The sequence below is a fragment of the Sus scrofa genome, chromosome 13 (assembly GCF_054392235.1).
Source record: "Sus scrofa isolate SSC_HxYL_T2T_F1_AM1 chromosome 13, Sscrofa_HxYL_maternal_Yorkshire_Landrace_v2.0, whole genome shotgun sequence".
Taxonomy (NCBI): Eukaryota; Metazoa; Chordata; class Mammalia; order Artiodactyla; family Suidae; genus Sus; species Sus scrofa.
Window position 1 is genome coordinate 84,882,998 of NC_139395.1, and position 18,118 is coordinate 84,901,115.

Below are 18,118 nucleotides of genomic sequence, written 5' to 3' on the forward strand. Positions count from 1 at the left end.
GTCTGGGAGTTGGGGAAAAGACCCTGCAAGCCCCCTGACCTCAACCACTCACAAAGGTGGCCACCTTCGAGCAGGAAGGCTGCCCCAAACGTAGACCTGCTCTGTGACCCCAGGGAGGTCAGGTCCCTCTCCTGGCCTCGGTTTCCCCATCTGTATCAGCGGGCAGGCTCATAATTCCCAAGGCCAACCACGTCTGCGTCAACCTCTGACCTCTGCGGTCTTGACTGCCCTCCCTTTTGAGGCCCCAGGGTCCGTGGCATCTTCTCTCCACAGCTGGTCACTTACCTGCCTCCCAGCAGCACATGCACTCTCAGTCGCGGAGGTCTGAGACCGGGATCTGGTGTTTTTAACTAACCGCACCTGGTGCAGGTGAGCCGGCGAGCAACGCCTCCAATCAGCATGAAGAGGGCGGTGCTTCACTCCCGATGACGACGGGGCTCAGGTGATTGGCTGAGATCTCCCAGAGGCATGGGGCCGGGGCGCAGGATCAGTAGAAGCAACTGCACCGTGGGTCGTGGTCTGTGGACCTGGTTGGGACTCCGGACTCTTTCGGGGGCTCTGAGGCCAATCACCTCCCCTCTGTGTTTCTGCCTCAGTGTCTCCAACTTTGGAGAATAACACCTCCCTCTGAGGAGCGCCCCCGGGCAGGACTGAAAGCCCTCTGTAAACTGTAAAGTGCTTGCCAAATGTAAAGAGAAACAGCTGTGTCAGAACAGAAGGCACGTGTTTGGGATATTTAAAAGGAAATGTTTATTTTCATGTTATAAGGTGATTACAAACTCTTCTAAAAAAAAAAAAGCAAAGATGAATTTAAAATATCGATATACGTATTTATCTAAAAAGCCAAAGAGGAAAGGAAAAACCCTGCAAAATACAGGGATTCGTATCAGAAAACAGTTATACACAAAAGCTTGTATACTGCAAGAATGAATTACACACCAAAATTCTTATTCAAATACAAATGCTCCTCCTCAGAAGAATCTCATGTTGGTTGATTTTTTTTTTTTTTTACAAAAGTTTAAAATATCTTAAAAATATTCGAAGTTTAAAAAAAAAGTCCTGATGAGCCAGACATATTTCTGGAAGGAGGCAAGACCCACGTTCTCAGCTTTCTCTTGGGCTGAGAGTCACAGTTGCTAGGGATTCAAGAATTAACTGGGTTAAAAAAAAAATGGAGCCAACATCTCAGTTTGAAGCCAGACATACACCAAGATGCTCCAGGCCCTCAGGGAGCATGTCTGTAGTGAAACCGTGGAGAACAATGAAACACAGCTTGGGAACTGCAGTCTGAAAGCCAGGCATTGAGAGGGAGGGACTGGGGAGAAATGCTGTTTCCTGGCTTCTGGCTGCCCACACTCCTCTCCAGGTCTTGGTATCTGAGCTTTGCTTTCCTGTGGTTTTGTGCTTGTTGGACTTTTGCACAGTGATGTTTACAGCATCCACGTGGACAGACCGGCCTGGGGCCACCTGACACTGGGTCTGCGGGCTGGATGGGCTCTCTAGCTGCCTCAGGTGCTTTGCTGGCCTGTGTCTGCAGCATGGGGAAGGGAGGCAGTCTGCCTTAGCACTCGGGCTGCCCAGAGCACTGTCCCATCCCGAGGGATGGTTCTGGGAGATGCTGGCTGGGCCGCTGACCACTGTGCCCTGGCGCCTGGGGATATGAGAACACCCAGTGCTAGGCTGAGGTGGGGGGTGTCCCTCTCCTCTTGTGCTTCCTCACAATCTTGGGGTGTCCTGGAGATCTGGGGTGAGAATGTGGGACCAGAGGTACCGAGGGGGAGTGTGTATTGTCCAGAAATCACCCAAGACCACTTCCTGCTGCATGGGCATTTCCCATGTGGCCTCAGGCAAAATTCTGTCCCAGGGGCTCTGCCTCCTACACCTCAACTGGCTTCCCAGCTTAACAGGGGTCTAGTGTCTCACTCAGAGGACTGCGGGGGCAGGGGCAGGTGAACCAGGGGTGCCTGTCCCACTGAGCCACAGCTTGGAGTCCAGATGGCCCCAGAGGATAATCAGGGGGTGGGGTGCTGCTCTGAATGCTGGGGACAGAGCATGTCCTTTTTCATAAAGGCTGCTCTTTGGTCTTCAGGGAGAACAGGCCCATTTGACCACAAGGACACTGACTGGGGGGCCCTGGAAGCCTGTCCTTCACTGACTGTGCGGCTCCATAGCAGGGAATGATAGGGCCCAGGCCCAGCTCAGCGGAGCTTCTCCCTGGGTGAGATTACCTGGGGCCTCACCCACTTCTGCCTCCTAAAAGCATCCTTTAAACATCTCCCTTGCATCCCTTGTAGATCTGGCTGCCAGCATCAGAATTTCCAACCCATCCCAGGCATAGTGCCCAGAGGAGGGCGGACCAGAGTCATGAGCCCCAATCACAAGTTTTCTTTATGCAGAGACATAAAAGTCACATCATCACACATGGTGCTCACAGAGCAGAGTTCTGAGGATACAAAAGAGCCAGGGGCTCAGACAGGAGACAGGTGCCCAGGAGACTGGCGAGGATCAGGCTCGGGGAGGTGGCTGACCTTCCTTCCAGGCAGGGCCTGGCGAACTTGGTCTGCATGTGTCTTTGGTCTAGAATTTGGTCTGGGAATCTTATAAGAAGAGGCCTCTCTCCGGCCTCTTCCAGAATGTTGCAATTTGCCTACCAACCCGCAACACTGTGGCCTCTCACCCGGGGTCTGAGTCCCCCCGGGCTCCCTCATGTCACCTGTCCCCAGTCATCGACAGTGGTTAGTTAACGAAAGTTCCATAAGACAAAGGAAAACAGGTCACATTGCTACTCAGTAAAATCAGGGGAAAAACCCCCAAAACAATAAAAATCAAATCAGACACAGTGGCAACCATAAATACATAGTACAACAGGAACACAGGCTTGCTAACGGTGTGGAATAGGATTGGGTGTTTGGCAGAGCACGTGGTTTGGAGACAGCGGACTGTGAATGCTCGCCAAGGACGAGAGGTTCAGAACTGCCTCTGCCCTTGGGGGGACACCCAGGGCCCCTCCGCTGCTGGGACATGGGGACGGGGTGCCAGGACTCGGAGCACCCTGCTCTAAACGCCTGAGCTGGACTGCGTGCTGCACACCCTCGAGGCAGTCACTGCTGTTTGTGTGTGAAAGTGTTTCGGTTTACTTTAGACTCTGAACTTGGAAGTTTCTGTTTAAATGGCACAGCTTAGGTCCGAATGCGGGCTGGGGTGGAGGCGCATCCGAAGCTGGGATTTTAAAGGTGGAGTACCTTCTCTCCTGGTTCAGGAGGAGTGCTGCTCCAAACAAGCTCTGGGTCAGGCCATTGCTGGGGTGCCCGTCCCCGAACATCCTGACTCACCCCTCATCCCTGTCCCACAGAGCGCATGCCTGACCGCAGCTTTTGTGGGTTCGAGGGAGCATTTCCTCATCTCCCAGGTCACCACCAGGGTGGCACAGGTGGCTGAACTTGGAGGAGTCTGGGGATTATGTGACCCCAATCAGAGGTCGCTTGTGGCACTCCCTGCTGGGTGCTGGGGTGGCCCGGGGCTGGGATCTTGAGCAAGAGTCTCCGGGGGACCAGGGCCGAGCCAAGGGTGGAGCTCCCCACTCCTGACACTGGCTAGAGCACCTGGGACACCTCCCTCAATCCCCCCACCCCTCGGGTCATGCCAAATATGTCATGATGTCGGCTGGGCAAGAAGCAGAACCTGACAGGGCCCCACCAGGTGTGACAGGCCCATTGGTGTGAGCCCTCAGCACCTGCAGGCTGGCTGCCACACTCTCCTGGATTGCCCCAGGAAGGACACAGCTCCCTCGTGGGCCACTGGCTCTGACAGGCCTCTGACTCTCCACCCTCCACCTCAAAATTATAGGAACTCTGCTCCACACAACAGTTCCCACTGCTCTGAACATTAGAACTTCGCTGTCAGGCCTCATCTGTGGATCTAAGTGAGCCCCTTCGAGGAGGGCTTGCTTCGCTCCTCTGGCGTCCCTCTTGTTGGCCAAGACAAGTGTCATGAGGTCTCCTGACCGCTCTCCTTTCTCCCTCCCCCGCCGCCGTTTGCTTCACTTGAACCAGGTTTGTGAGGCACTACACCTTTAAAATGGGTCTGCTGTCCCAGAAAAATTCTCCCCTGCATTTGCGGGGGGGGGGGGGGGGGGGGCAGAACTTTCTGCCAGCTATATAAGCACCAAAGAATTGCTTTTGAAAACGAGATCTATTGCTGGCAAGATCAATTCAAGTGGTAAAAGTGTATGACAATTTCTACGTGTATCCACAGTTATATGCTTAAAAAAAATACAAAGAAAAATTTACCAAGTTCTCATAAAATACATCTAATTCCATATGAAAGCTCTGCCTCTCCGCGGACATCTGCCCGTGGGGTTTCTTTTTGTACAAAATATCCTCAAATCAAAACAAAACACACACATCCACATGACACCACACACACACCCCTCTCTCTGTGTGTCTCTCTCTCTCTCACACACATACACACACAGTAACATTTTCTGTGACAATTAAAAAAAAATCCTAGTGCAAATATAAAGCTCTGTAAACCTGGTCCTATGAGAATCTAATGTTAGTAAACAGCAGGAAAGCAGCCTGGAGGCTGGAGAGAGCTCACATCATGGTCTCCACTATGATGTGGGTGGGTTTCCTGAGGGCGCTGTTGATGGATGAGCGGGAGCTGTAGGGCATGGCTCCCTCACGCTCCACGGCCCAGCGGTTGGGTTCCCTCGGGGCCAGCAGGTACTTGAGTCTCTGCAGAAGGAAGGGAGCAGGCACAAGGAGGCAAGTCAGGGCGCCCGGTTTCCCTCTTCACCTCGGGTCCTATCAGGGTGCTGTTTGGCCTTTGCCAAACTACTACCCCTCTGGACCTCCTGCAAATAGAGAAGCTGAACTCAGGCCCCTCCGGGTCCTGAATGAGGGCAGAGTTCTGGGCTGTAGTGTGCCTGGCCAAGCCCTATTTACATACCTCAGGAATGGGGACTCGCACCTCCAAATTCTGACTTCTTTCTCCCAAGCAGCAGAAATGGGCCTCCCTGTTACTACTGTCCCCCCATTTCTCTGATCTGCAAAGCAGGCAAGTTTCTGCAACTTGCGTGTTTGAGGCCGGACAACTGTCATGAGTCTCCCATGGCTCCCATCGTCCCCTAGCAGAGACTCCAGGCTCCTCGGTCTCCCACGCCCTGCATCCTTACAGATGGCTCCCCACTTCCCCGCTGAGGGCCTGGAGACCACTGCCTGGGTCTGTGCTGCCCCTCCCAACAGAAGGGCGGGAGGCTGGACCTCGAGAGAGTCCTCATACCACTTCTAGGCATGAGCAAGTCTGTCCCCCAGGCTGTCTGGATGCAGGGTCAGGGCAAAAGAGCCCTCCCTGGGGTCCCCAGAAACCCAACAGCAGAACTGGGACTTGACCTCAGGCCTCCAGCTTCCCAGCACCCCTCCTGCCAAGTGTCCATCCAGAGACTTAAACAGGAAGCAGCCTCTAGCAAAGAACCCTCTCTCTTAGGCAATCATAGTCGATTAGGTATAAACCAATTTTTAAAAGCTGCTCATTAAAAGCTCAATATTTCATTTGAAAATCTCAATATCCATCTGCTCTTTCAAACTTGCAAGATTTGGCAACCTCAGGCTCACATGTCCTCGATGACAAAGGCCAGAGCAGAGAGCATCACCACTTTCCCTGTACCCCCACACCTGCGTGGGTTGCACCCCGCTCCCCTCGCCCCACACCTGGGTGGGCTGCCCAGGGCCCTGGAGGAACCAGACCAGAGGCCCCAGGGACAGGGCGAGGGGTGGAATGCTAGAAGGAGGGATGGGCCCTGTTCCCCATCTATTCTTTTGCCTCTCCAGACATCTGTACAGTGGGTGTGTGCCCTGAAGTGGGGACACAAGGAAAATGCCTCTGGGGGGCCCCCATTTATGTGGGAGGCGCAGACGCAACTAGGAACCTTCCAGGACAGAGCTCAGAGAGAAGTTCATGGCTGGGAGGGCCCTTGGTGACCTGTGCAGGTGGTAGGTCAGAGACACATGGCAAAGAGGCTAACTGGCTTCAGAGGAGGGGGTGCTGGCTGTGGCTGGGGACCAGATGTGAATTCAGGGTAGAGTCGAATCCTCTGTCCTCACACCAAGCCCACTGTGCCCAACCTCTGAACCTGGGAAGGAACAGTATCTAACATTATTCTTCGCAGGGACACAAGTGGGTAACTTGTTGGGTGTCCCCCTCCCCTCCAGAGTGGAAATATGCAAGAGCTGTGGGCATTGGTCCATCAGGACAGACATCCAGCACCTTCTGTTGTGACCCTGATTATCCCTTTAGTTTCTGGGTGGTAGGGACATTCTGGAAATTCCTAGGAAGGGGCTGGGTCTGTCCCAGGCCCAGTATTTTGACAAATGAGAGGGCCAGTCAGCATTCTGGCTGAATCCTGGGGTCCTTCCCTGTGTCCTCTGAGAAAACACAATGGGTCTAGTGCTGCAGACACACCCAAGGGCCATCCTGGCTCTGACAGACGTGGGCCTGGCTTCCTCCCTGGCACATCCCTGCCTACTTCCTCTGTCTGGGGAAGGCTGGTCTGCTCCCCTTCTGCCCGGCCACCCCCCACCCCCCACCAACACCACCTTCAGGCCGTTCCCCTGCACACAAGGAAACCGGGCCAGCCCAAGGGGGAGCCAGGGCCCCAGGACATCCTGGCTCCAGAATTTTAAGAGAATAACAATAAAAAAAGCCCAGAACAAAACAGTGCCGTCTTGGAGCCAGCCCAAGCCCAAAGGTTAAGGGAGATTCTAAGAAAAGGATTTCTTGGAAAGAGCCCCAACTTCTGCCAGGGCTCGGAATCTTCAGCACTGCTGGAGGAATTTCTGCGAGGATCATGGTGGGAGGGAGCTGCAGGGGAGGAGGAGGGCGGGCACCAAGGCTGGAGGCCAGATGTTCTGCCTAGAGCAGAGGTGGCTTCTGAGGGCAGCAGATGGGGCCCCATGTCTGGTGAGGGGACATCAGCACGGGCTGCGGTGGCCTAAAATTTGGCTCCGGGGTCAGGGAAGAGCTAGGGCTGGGGCTCAGCCATCCTCCTGAGCTCCCTGTCTCTGGTGTCACCCGGGATGCCGGAAACCCAGCACCCACTGCTCCCATGACAAAGCCCTGCTCTCAGCTTGGCATCCAAAACTATCCCCTGGGAGTCACACCATCTTGCCTGCAAACACAAGGGGCCCTGGTCCTTCTGCCACGTGTTCTCTGCTTGGAAAGTTCCTCCCCCTGCCCACAACCCTGCCCTGCAGGTCAGCACAGAGCCCTCTCCTGCCCACCACCTCCACCATTCCAGGGGGCAGTGATGGGTTTGGGGCCCAGGGAGGGCAAGCAACCTGCCCATGGCCAGCACCCTGCCCCCACCCAATCCACCTTCGGGGCCCTACATGCTCACCACGAGGAATGGCCCTTCCGTCTGGCAGAGGCGGATGACCATGACCAAGGGGACACACAGAATGGAGGACAGGGCCAGGCTCCAGCCCAGCCCGATGGCCCAGTCGGGGTACACATAGACTTTGTTGTAGGTCAGGGGTACATACTTGACAAGAGAGAAGATAAAGCATCCCTGTGGAGAGAAGGGGCTGGTCAGGGGTCCGGGGACCAGGTCAGGCCCCTGGACCCCCTTGGGGCTCCTGCCCCAGGGCAAACCCGGCCAAGGGCTTCTCTGGTCAAAACCCTTCTCTGGCTCCCTGGTGCCTTCGGGCCTCAGTCAAGCTTGAGTTCCTCTCTCACCTACCTCTGCTTCTTCTGTCATGTCTACACTCCAGCTACCCTTAATTCCCTCCAGCTTCTCAGCCTCCGGTCTGGGGCCTCTGCCCAGGGCAGGCTGTTGGCTCTGACTGAACTTCTCTTTCTGCATCTTCCCTTCATCTGAAACTCGCTCTGGTTAATGGTCCTTCCTCGCTCGCCCAGCGCCCCCTCTCCCCCAGGCTCAGTCAGGTGGTCACTTTCCTTCCCAGAAAGCGTGTGGTTACAATTCGTTCTTCACTCAGCTCCCTGACCAGCCCTGAATCAGTGTCTGTCTTGCTGTCTTGTTCCCCTGACACCTGGGGCAGCTCCAGGGACACATAGCAGGTGCACAGTAAATGCTAGCCACACAGGTGAAAGCCTTTCTGCTGCCTACCTGCCTCTGTCCCAGAGCCCCAGGCCCAGCCCCCAGGGCAGCATGTGGGCCTATGTCCTGGTCCTGTTGGGGGTCCGGCCCAAGCTACACCCTAGCCATTCGTCCATGAACTATGGGAAGGGGTGGGGTGAGCTCTAAACCCCAAAGCCTGTGCCACACCCACAGGGCCCAGAGAGGAGCACACAGGGCTGGCTGGGGGCCCAGGGCTTTGGCTTCTAGTCAGAACAACAGTCTCTCAGTGCGGGCCCATGATGGCCTGGGATTGCTTTGCAATGTGAAATGACTTGTCCTCAATATCTAATAGTGGGGGCTTGAAGGGAGGACAAATCAATCTACCTAAGTGAGAACTGGTGACAGGGGAAGGGAGAGCATGAGGCTGCAGACAGCCTCCAATAGGCACCTACTGCATGCCTGGCCCCGTGGTATCTGTCCTCACGTGTGGGCTGTACCTTGGGCAGGGAGGGTCCCCATAGAGGGCTGCCCTGCTTTCTCTGCCATGTCCTGTCCCACTTCCTGCTAGGGTGACTTCTTCCTACCACCTCGGAATGCAGCCTTCCTCTGATCTTTCCAATCTGCAGGGAGGGAGGAAGGGAGGGAGGAGGACTCTGATGGTCAGAGTAGCGAGAGGAGTTGCCCATAACAAACATTCAGTGAGGATGAGAACTCGGGCTTTGAAATCCACTAAATTCATGACTGACAGTAAAGTCACCAAGTGTGATTAGTGGCTGCTCCAAATGACTTATGGGAAGAACATGCACCTCCATGAAAAGGCCACACCAGTAACAGTAACAACCAAAGGCTGGGGCTGCCACTCACATCCCACATCGGTCAGTCTCCATGTTTTACAAACAGGGAAACCGGGGCCCAGAGAGAGAGAGGACACAGTGGCCTGGGAACAGCGGGCCCATTTATCCCTCAGCACCTGGGTCCTAAGCACAAGGGACATTTCTGCTGTCTGTGCTCCCCGTGGTCTGGGCCGAGGCCAGCCCAACAGACGTCTGTCCCTCAGGACTTCCAAGCTCGAGCCTGCTTTCAAATGCTGGCGGGGGAGCAGCTTTTGGACATTCCTTTTGCCAGAGCCTCTTGTAGAGCCTAGTGGGTGCCTGGGCTCCAAAGCCACATCCCAGGCCGACAGGCATGGGAACCCTGGTGCCCTGAGGGACATGCAATCACTGCCCTCAGGTCCTGGTTCCTGGGAGAGTCCCTCTCTGATGAGACACTCCCCTCTCCAGGTGCAGCCCGCCCTGGTGTGGGAAACACTGCCTGTCCACGGTCTAGATGCCTCCATTCAACATCTCCAAGGCCCCCCAATATAACCAGTGATCCCAGCTGTGCCCATGAACACCGGCAGGGTTTGGGGCAAAGTCATGTGCTCTGTGACGGAGCCTCTGAGGTTTCTCGATGTGCCTGCTCACGTTCCACTGCCAGCAGTGCCCTCCCCACTCCCTCCTTCATGAGGGAACTGTCTGAAGCAGCCTGGCCCCCTCTCCCAAGCAGAGTGTCCCTGGGCTTGTCAGGGGCCAGCACTGAGTGATACTGAGTAGACTGTGAGTTAGTGGGGGAAACTGTCTAGTCCCAAGGAGAAAAGGCTACTGCCCACGGCTAGGCAGGAGGGACTCACAAGACAGAGGACAGGTGTGACCACGGCCCAGCAGTACTTCATCCAGGGCCCAGGCCGATAGCCGATCATGTCCTCGATCCCGTCATAAAAGTTATCACTGCCTGCAAGAGAGAGAGGCAGACAGATGCTGAGCCAGTGTCCCATGCAGCACCCACCCTGGGAACGGCACGGCAGGGGCTTGAGGGCCCCTCCCAGGCCCCTGCACCTCACATAATGCTGCCCCCTGCCCCAAACAGAGACCCAAGCCTTGGCAGATGTTTATATGAAATAATCTAAAATTCACATGTCACAAGGCATCTGATATTTTTCTGGCAACCTTAGGCAGATCCCAAATCCTGCTGTGGCCATTCCAAGGTCTCAAGAAGGTCGGAATGGACCATTTCAGGACCGCAGAGTAGCTCAAAGGCAAATCCCTGCGTGGCCCAGTTGTATGCTGGTCAAAGCATCCTTGCACACCTTGCACCTTGAGCTTGGGGAGAACCTTTGGTGTGGTTGCAGTTGTATTACTTGTATAGGAAGATGCGGCCTTGAGAAGAAAAGTCCAGGCCGGGAAGGCTTTTGTGTTGGACTCAAAATGAATTCCTACTAGGGTTCTGTTTCTGAAGCTTCTAAACAGAGGAAGCCCAAAGGAGAGACTTGAGAAAGGGTATGCAAACCAGCTCTACTCACCATATATCCAGGCAATAGCAAAACATTCAAAGAATGCAACCCACAAAAGGCATACACCGCTAGCTGCATAGTAGTCAAAGAGTTGAAACACATACATGCCACCCTGTGAAGAAAAACCCAGAGAAGGTTTGATTTGTTACTTGGTCCTTAATCCCCTCAATATAGAAAGAGTTCTGGCCTATCAATAAGAAATATAAAACCCAAAGGGAAAAAACGGGCAGAGGTCCTGATGACCAGAGACATGTTCAAAAAGATGCTTAACTTCATTCATGTTTGACAAATTTAATTAAAAAGACACACAGGTAGAAAAATGAAAGTGAAATATGTCCTGTTTAGCCACAAATGATGGGTTCACTGAAGGCTGCTTCCAAAGGAGGAGCTTAAAGCCCAGTGTGGCCAACACCAAAGCCTTCCGTGAGGTCCAGGTGCTCAGTGAGTGAACCTGTGATCTGCCTTTCAGGGGGTGTTTCTTTCAGACACTTTGAGAAAAGCATTTGTTTTTACCTCTCTAAGGAAAATGGCTGTTGCAAAACCCTGAATTAGGGGCAAAAGCAACCCTATGCTGGAGTGTATGGGGAGAGGTGTGGGAGAGAAGGCCCAGGCCAGGCTCACACGTTCACATTATTTAGTCCGACAGCCTTTTCTCCCTGGCCTGCTTCTCCTAGACACGCTGGGCCACTGCTGCCCTTGGCACTCTGGCTCCCTTCCTCTCTTTGCATCTTTTTCTATCTTAATGGCCCCTGCCTGCCCGTTGACCAGTGTACACACTTCCTATCGAGCAGATGGGCCCCAGCACTGCGCCTGTAGTGCCTACTGGGAGGGCTGTGCTGACCCTGGAGAACATTACCCCCTTCCCTGCAGGCCTGAGAGGGGCCACAGCACACAGTTGTGGGACAGAGCTGTAGTTAAAGTGGGTTTCAGCAGAAACACCCCTTCTTCAGTCCTCCCAGGATGAGGGAGGGTCAGAGGGCAGTGGGTGGCCACCAAGTTGCCATGGTAACAGGGCAGTGGGGCAGGGCGTTTGGGTCAATTGCTGGGTCCTAGTGTCCCCAGCGTGGGCTGAACCCTGGGTGGGGCGGGACCCCTGAAGCAGGAGGTTTGGGCTCAGCCAGCCTGGTCCTATCACCCAGCCACTGCCTCCAGCGGTGAGGGAAGCAGGGAGGCGGTATGGCTTTCCAGGGATCTTTGAAACATATTTAGAGCATCAAGGGTCCTTCCAGGAGAGGTAACTGGCACCAGGGGAGAGCCACATACCTCCGTCACCATCGTCAGCCCCAGCAGGTAGCTGATGCAACATATGAAGGCGATGAAGATTTCCCGGCGGAAACCCTTCCTTAGGAAGGATGGGTAAAGATCAACCAAGGATGTGATCTGTCCTTCCACTTCAACAAACTGGGGAGGAAAGGAGAGGGGTGAGTGGCAGAGCCGAGAGAGGAGGCCTCACCCTGGCGTCCAGGCCCGGTGAGCTCTCCACGTCTCCCCGTCTCTGACCACTGCTCTGAGACCCGTGCTGACCCGCTGCCCCAGCACACTCGCTGGCATGTGTGTTGACATGGCAACCTCCCACTTTGGTCTGGGTCCTCTCTGAAGCCAAGGGTGGTGCTCCCTCACTTCTGGGCCCTCCAGTGCCCAGCCGGGCCAGGAACACAGGCCGCAGCCAAGTTGGGCCTCACTTCCCCATCTGAGTCACCCAGTGGTTTTCAACCTTTTGGGGATCATATGGGCCTGTGGGAGAACTTTACACTTGTGTGTGCACATGACCACATGCCCGTGACTGTGAGCCAAATGCTGCTTGTGACCCCAGGCACACAGCCCTGGGATCCCAAAGGTGAAACAGCCCATTGAAAAGGCCTGTCCATAGGCAACATTCTAGGGTGACTCGTGAGATTTCTAAAACTTTGCACCCGGCAATTTATCCCGGAAGTTTTTCCACACTGACACATGGAGCTGCCTCATTTCCTAAATGGGGTGTAAAGCTCCAGCCTGTGGATATAGCTCATCATGGATCTAACCAGTGCCTGCGGATGGTTTCCAGCTTCTGAGGCTGCTAATCTGAGCAGGACTCTTCCCGTACATCGGTCTTGGGGAGCCTGTGCACAAGAACCCGTAGCACAGTCTAGACGTAAACTTCCGGGTTAAGGGATGCAGATGCATTTAATTTGGGTGGCAACAGCCAAACTGCTCTGCCAACCTGCACAGCCTCAGAGGCCATCTGATGCCTTTAAGAGTGGACCCCTCCGCTCTTTCATCTGGAAGAGGCTCTGGGCCAGGATGTTCCCCAGCCTTCCTACAAGACATGGCCAACAGCTACTCTGAGCCTGTCCCAGGGGAATTAGGAACACACAGGAGCCGGTGCCTTTCACGTGCCCAAAGGGGCCGGGGAGTTGATTCTTCCTCACCAGGGGAAAGATGGTCAAGAGGCCTTTGGAAGGTGTCCAAAGACAACAGGGGGCTGGTGCTTTGAGCTCTGACTGATGTGTCAGCCAAAGGGGTTCTGAGTCTAAATCACAACTGTGTTACAGCAGACCCCCTGCAACTCTAACATGAAGCTTCAGGAAGAGTTAAAAACAAAGGTTCTTTCTTCCCCCTCCCCCCCTTTTTTGGTTCTTTCCTTTTTTGAGATTGGAAAATTAAGGACAGGAAGATCCAGCGTCACTGAGAATCAGGGCCAACTCCAGCACAAGCCCCTCAAGTCCACGTTCACTGCTGGAGGACACCGCCCCCAACCAGCTTCCCCAGGCCTCCCTCCCTTCACAGCCATGTGACCCAGACTTCTTTGAGCCTCAGCTTCCCTCTCTGTAAAATGGAAGCATCTTGCCTACTCAGCAGATGGGAGAAAGATGTGACATGATGAGAGTAAAGTAACAATTAGGTGACCGCTGTTAAGGCGTGTCAGGGGCTGGGATGGGTGAGTACCTGGGGAGGGGCCCCAAGCTCTCTTCCCCTCCTGCCATTTGTTCACAAACTGTGCCCCACTCCCTGGGCAGGCCGGCTGCTGATGGTATTTGCTGTTGGGAGGTGACATCCCCAACACCTCTCCCCAGGATGGGGCCAGCAATACAATGGCCCCTCAGCCAAACACAGTGCCCCCCAAAGGCTAGGACCCCCTCTAATCCCTGCCTGATACTGGCTGTGGATCTCAGCACAGCCTCAGGAGGAAGCCATGTGGGGGGAAACTCAGCGGTAAGACCAACTAGCAGTGGCTCTGGTCCTTCACCAGCGGTGTGTAGTCTCTGCCAGGTCTGGTGCTGTCTTGGCCTCAGTTTTCTGGGCTCTGGGGACGGAGCCTATGCAGGCATCGAGACAGTGTGTGGATGCAGGAGCTGATGAACCAAAAAGCCAGGGTGGGGTTGGTGGGTAGGGAAGGAAAAGGGAGGGGCTTGTGTTTAATGAGTTTCAGTTTGGGCGGATGAGAATGTTCTGGGGAAGGATGATGGTGACAGTGATGTAAGACTGTGAGAGGACTTAATGGGCTCAATGGGGCCCCTAGAAATGGTGGTGATGGTCAACTCTGCATGGCATGTGTTTGTCACCCATGACACAAGGCTTGGCCTGGAGCACAGCTGCCCTGACCCTGTCACCGCCAGTGCTGTGGACGCGGTCAATGGCATCTGCAAAACCCTCCCTGCCATGTGCCTGAGTTCACGGAGCAGAAAGATGCAGAGCAGGGTCCCCAACTATGCCCAGGCCCCAACTTCCCGGATTCCAATCCTGCCCTGCCCCTTCCCGGCATGCCAACAGGCTGATGGTGGTTCGGGAGAGTGCCAGCTCCCTGCAAGGCTGGCTCTGAAAGCACTGAGGCCCCCCATGTGAGGACCATGGTGAGCCTGGCTCAGCCGCACACCCTCCACCAGGGCCCCCTGGCCTCCCAGGGAGAAGTCTAATGAATAACCACCTCCGCTCACTCGGAAGCAGTTTCACAGCCCAAGAGGCCCATGTGGGCCCAAAGAGATGCCACACTTTGTCACTGATTAACCTCTTTCTGTTTTTGTTTTTTGCTTTCCCTTTGAGCTCTGGAAGAAGTTATAAAAAGCCTTTTGCTTGGGGCCTCAGAAGGCCAAGCTCATTAACTAGGAATGATTGATGGAAGCCTCTTGCTGTTTACACAGCTCAAGCCCATCAACACCCACACGAGGATTTTGTTTTCAGTCTCCCAAATGTTTTCCTTCTGTCTTCTCTGCTAATCCGGGTCCTCTTTTTGCCAAATCCTTCACTCTGCTCTTGACCTTGCTAATTGACCGTCTCCTCTCTGCTGCCTGACCTTCTCAGACCTGGTTGTGAATCCTGGAGACACATTTTTGAACTGGCGGTGGGCAATGCCCTCTCCTGAAGGGGTATAGGCCCCCGCCTCTCACAAGGTCCCCGCTATGAGGCAGCCTGAGCCCCTGCCTGCACAAGAAGCTGCCTTTCAGTGACAGACCTCAGATGGTGGCCCCTTGGTGACCCTGGGCCCACGAATGGCTGCCCTGCAACCTTAACTCTCACTCCCAGAGCCACCCCTGTGTCCTAAACCATCATTTCAAGAAGGCCTCAGTGAAAATCCACGTATCTGCAGGGAAGGGTGTCCCACGGGCTCACTGTCACATCCCCCAAGCACCTGACTCCTCCATGCCAGGCACTGTGCCTGGCACTGCACACAAGGCAACGTAAATACAATCATACCCATTTACCAGATGAGGAAACTGAGGCTGAGAAGGCACGGGGGGGGGGGGACATGTTCAGAGACAAAGAGCAGTGTGGGAGATGGGAAATGTGTTTCTTCAAAGCCAAACGCAGCCCCTAGGGGGCTCTCACGGACACACCCAGGGCTGGGGAGGCAGTTAAGAGCCCCGCTGGGCGGTGGAGGAAAGGCAGAAAGCTGGGATGCCCAGAGAGCAGCACGAGTTTGAGTGAGGCTCCCACGGCTGAGTGTTTACGAGGCACCAGAGAACCTCGGTTTCACTGTGGGAGGCAAGCTCGCCTACCCACATGCTCCAGGAAGCAGAGGGCATGGTGCAGGGTTCAGGCTTTTCTGGCCCCCTTTGGACTCTCAGTGACGGCCCGGCCAATGACCACCTTGAACCCTAGACAGAGGTATGAGCCCATTCCCAAACAGCCTATGTGCTGTGTCACTCCTGGGCCTTCTGAGAGCTCCATGCCCCAGACCCATGCCACTTCTGTTCCCGGTGCCCTTCCAGTCCCACCCATGGCTCCCTTTGGCCTGCCCCCTGTGGCTGTCCACCTCCCCTTGCTGAGGACAAAGCCTTGAGTGTTGGGACAGACAAGGTCTTCCAGGTGCCCTGGGTCACCTCCCCTCCCAGGGTCCTGCAGGAACACTTTTTGGCCAAATCGGTGGCAGGTCTGACGTGAGGGTGTGAAGGGCTGTGACTGTCCCACTCCCAGCAAAAAGGGAGTTTTTCCAGATCCAGGTTCCTGGGGGGCAGAACCATCTGGGGGGGCCTCCCCTCACTCTGTACGTACCTGGCTATCCAGTCCAAGCAAGAGAAGCATAATAAAAAACAGGATGGACCAAAACGTGGGCAGCGGCATCATGGTCACAGCTTTCGGGTAGGCGATGAAGGCCAGGCCAGGACCTGCCGGGAGAGAAGATGAGGAGGGGGTGGGAACGTCAGCGTCTGAGCAGCCTGAGCCTCAGAGCCACACCAGACACTCAGTCCAAGCCCCAAATGCAGGGTCTGTCTCACTCTGGACTGGGACACATGGGGCACAGGTGGGGCCCCGTTTTAGCATCTGTCTCCTACGCAGCAGCACAAGTGGCCTCCTCTCACACCAGATTCTGAGTGGTTATTGGGATGGGAAATGGCGCTGAGCCTGGGACTCAGTCCACCAGCTTGGAAAAGGGGGGTCTCCCAAACCAGAGAACCATACCAACGTTTGCTGGAAGGAAGAAAAAATGGGGAGTATTTGGTCATCTGACTACTGACACCCCATTTGCAAAGAAAAGCTTTCTGCTAAAACACTGCATGAGTGGCAAGAAAAAGAATACAGTAGAACCATGCCTTGTGGGGCCGGCATGTCTTCTAGGTGCATCTGTGCACCCACTGGACCAACAACACAGCCAAGGCTCAAAGCCAGAGGGTGGCAAGGGCGGGGCAAGACCCCAGGCTGGGAGCCCCGGCCTGCAGCCCAGTCCTTGACCCACCACCTCCTAGCATCACCACGCACGATGGCAGGGCGCAAGAAGCAAGGGGCAGGTTCCCATAAATGAGCCCCAAAAGGCTTCTGCTCAGATTCTCGGGTGCTGACCCTGCCTCCCTAGGAAAGTGGTCTGGTCTCCAGGAAGGGCCCTCAAGGAACTGGAGGTGGGAGCCCCACCAGCTCTGCAGGTACCTCTGGCTGGAAACAGCCTGGAAACAGACGCGGGGGCAAGGACTGAGTGTAACCGAGACCTGTGGGTCCACGAGATGGTTGGGAGCCATAAAAGAAAGGAGGCCTATAGAGCCTGGGCTGAAAAAAAGAAAGTAAAATCCACAAAAAAAAAAAAAAAAAAAAAAAAATGGTCAAGAAATGTGAAACAAAAAGGGCTGGAGGGTAGGCTATTCAAAATAGGTATCAGAAACCGAACGCATGGTCTAAGAATGGGAAAAAAAAAAACCTGAAATAAACTGAAGCCAGAAACCACATCGCACAGCATTAATGACACGTGTGGCGGCGAGAGCCAGTCTCTTTATGTCTGGAGTCCCCCCGACGTGTCCGTGACCATGACTGTGACCATGACCGTGTCTTCGGAGGCGGCGATGGTGGAAACCCCCTAGAAGTGGTGGAAGGGTATTCGTCCCAACCACAAGGCCCTAGCTGGAGCAGGAACCGCATCTCCACCCAGCTGGGGCCCCCTGGCCAGACTGGTGGGCAGCACTGGTGAGGAATTGATCCAGCCGCAGCGAGACAGATGTAAAATGGGGCTCCCACCCCACCCCCGCCCTGGGCCTGAAGGTTCCGTTTCTGTATTTCAGTTTTGCCTTTCTTATGCCAGCCTCTGGGGGAAGGTTTGAGCGCCCTTCTCTGCAAGCACACGGGTGGGCGCTAGAGAAAGATGCTGGGAGACACCACAGCGGCTGGAGTCCCTCGGACTGCAGAGACGCCCCAGCCCCGCGCTATGCTTCATTTGCACTCCACTCGGCTAAATAATTATCTTGTTCCAATGCACGTCACTCCATATGGTGCTTGTTAAAAGCTTATTAGCGAAATAATCACCCTTGATGTGTCGGCTGGCTGTTCAGACATCACCGTGGGGAATAAGTGACAAGGTCTTTGAAGTGGACAGGAATAATCAACAACTTAGTTTAGTTTAGCTTGACGATGCATTCATACATGAGTGTCTAGCTGTCCACAGCGAAAGATCTCTTTCATGTATCGATAGGTTATCTCCCACTGCCAAATTCCCTCCGTGCTCCTGGTGAGTCCCATCCACCAGATTGGTCTGCCAGCCCTCACTGAGAAAAGCCATCTGCAAAGGAGGTGTCCCTGTCTCCCCCTCATCACACTGCCAGGGGCGTGGCTGTTTCACTTCTGGAACTACTTCCTGCATCCTCAGTCTCTGGCCCACCTTTGGGAGCACTCAGGGAAGGAAAGCTGCATCTGAAGGTTCGGATCTGGGCCCGGGGGCGGGGGAGGCTGTGTGGACTTGCCAAGCCCCTCCTGTGGCACTGGGGCCGGAGGATGGGGCAGGGCAGCCAGCATCCTTGCCAAGGGAGGGGGAAGCT

At 54.9% G+C, this 18,118-nt stretch overlaps 1 protein-coding gene across 18 annotated transcripts in view; it reads right to left on the bottom strand.

Moving 5' to 3' along the window:
• Positions 1 to 726: 726 nt before the first annotated feature.
• SLC6A6 (solute carrier family 6 member 6) overlaps positions 727 to 18,118 on the bottom strand; it is a 149,953-nt gene continuing 132,561 nt past the window's right edge. For 17 of the 18 annotated variants that reach the window (XR_014822429.1, XR_014822425.1, XR_014822428.1 and 14 more), the window contains 6 exons: positions 15,876 to 15,988; positions 11,670 to 11,807; positions 10,416 to 10,518; positions 9,747 to 9,847; positions 7,397 to 7,567; positions 727 to 4,736 (listed from right to left, as the gene is read on the bottom strand). Coding sequence is in view for 13 of the 18 variants with exons in the window: in XM_084986962.1 (XP_084843088.1) it covers positions 4,596 to 4,736; positions 7,397 to 7,567; positions 9,747 to 9,847; positions 10,416 to 10,518; positions 11,670 to 11,807; positions 15,876 to 15,988 (767 nt within the window). In the remaining 5 variants the exon portion in view is untranslated. The remainder of the gene's footprint in view (positions 4,737 to 7,396; positions 7,568 to 9,746; positions 9,848 to 10,415; positions 10,519 to 11,669; positions 11,808 to 15,875; positions 15,989 to 18,118) is intronic. The other variant, NM_001319102.1, reaches the window with a different exon arrangement.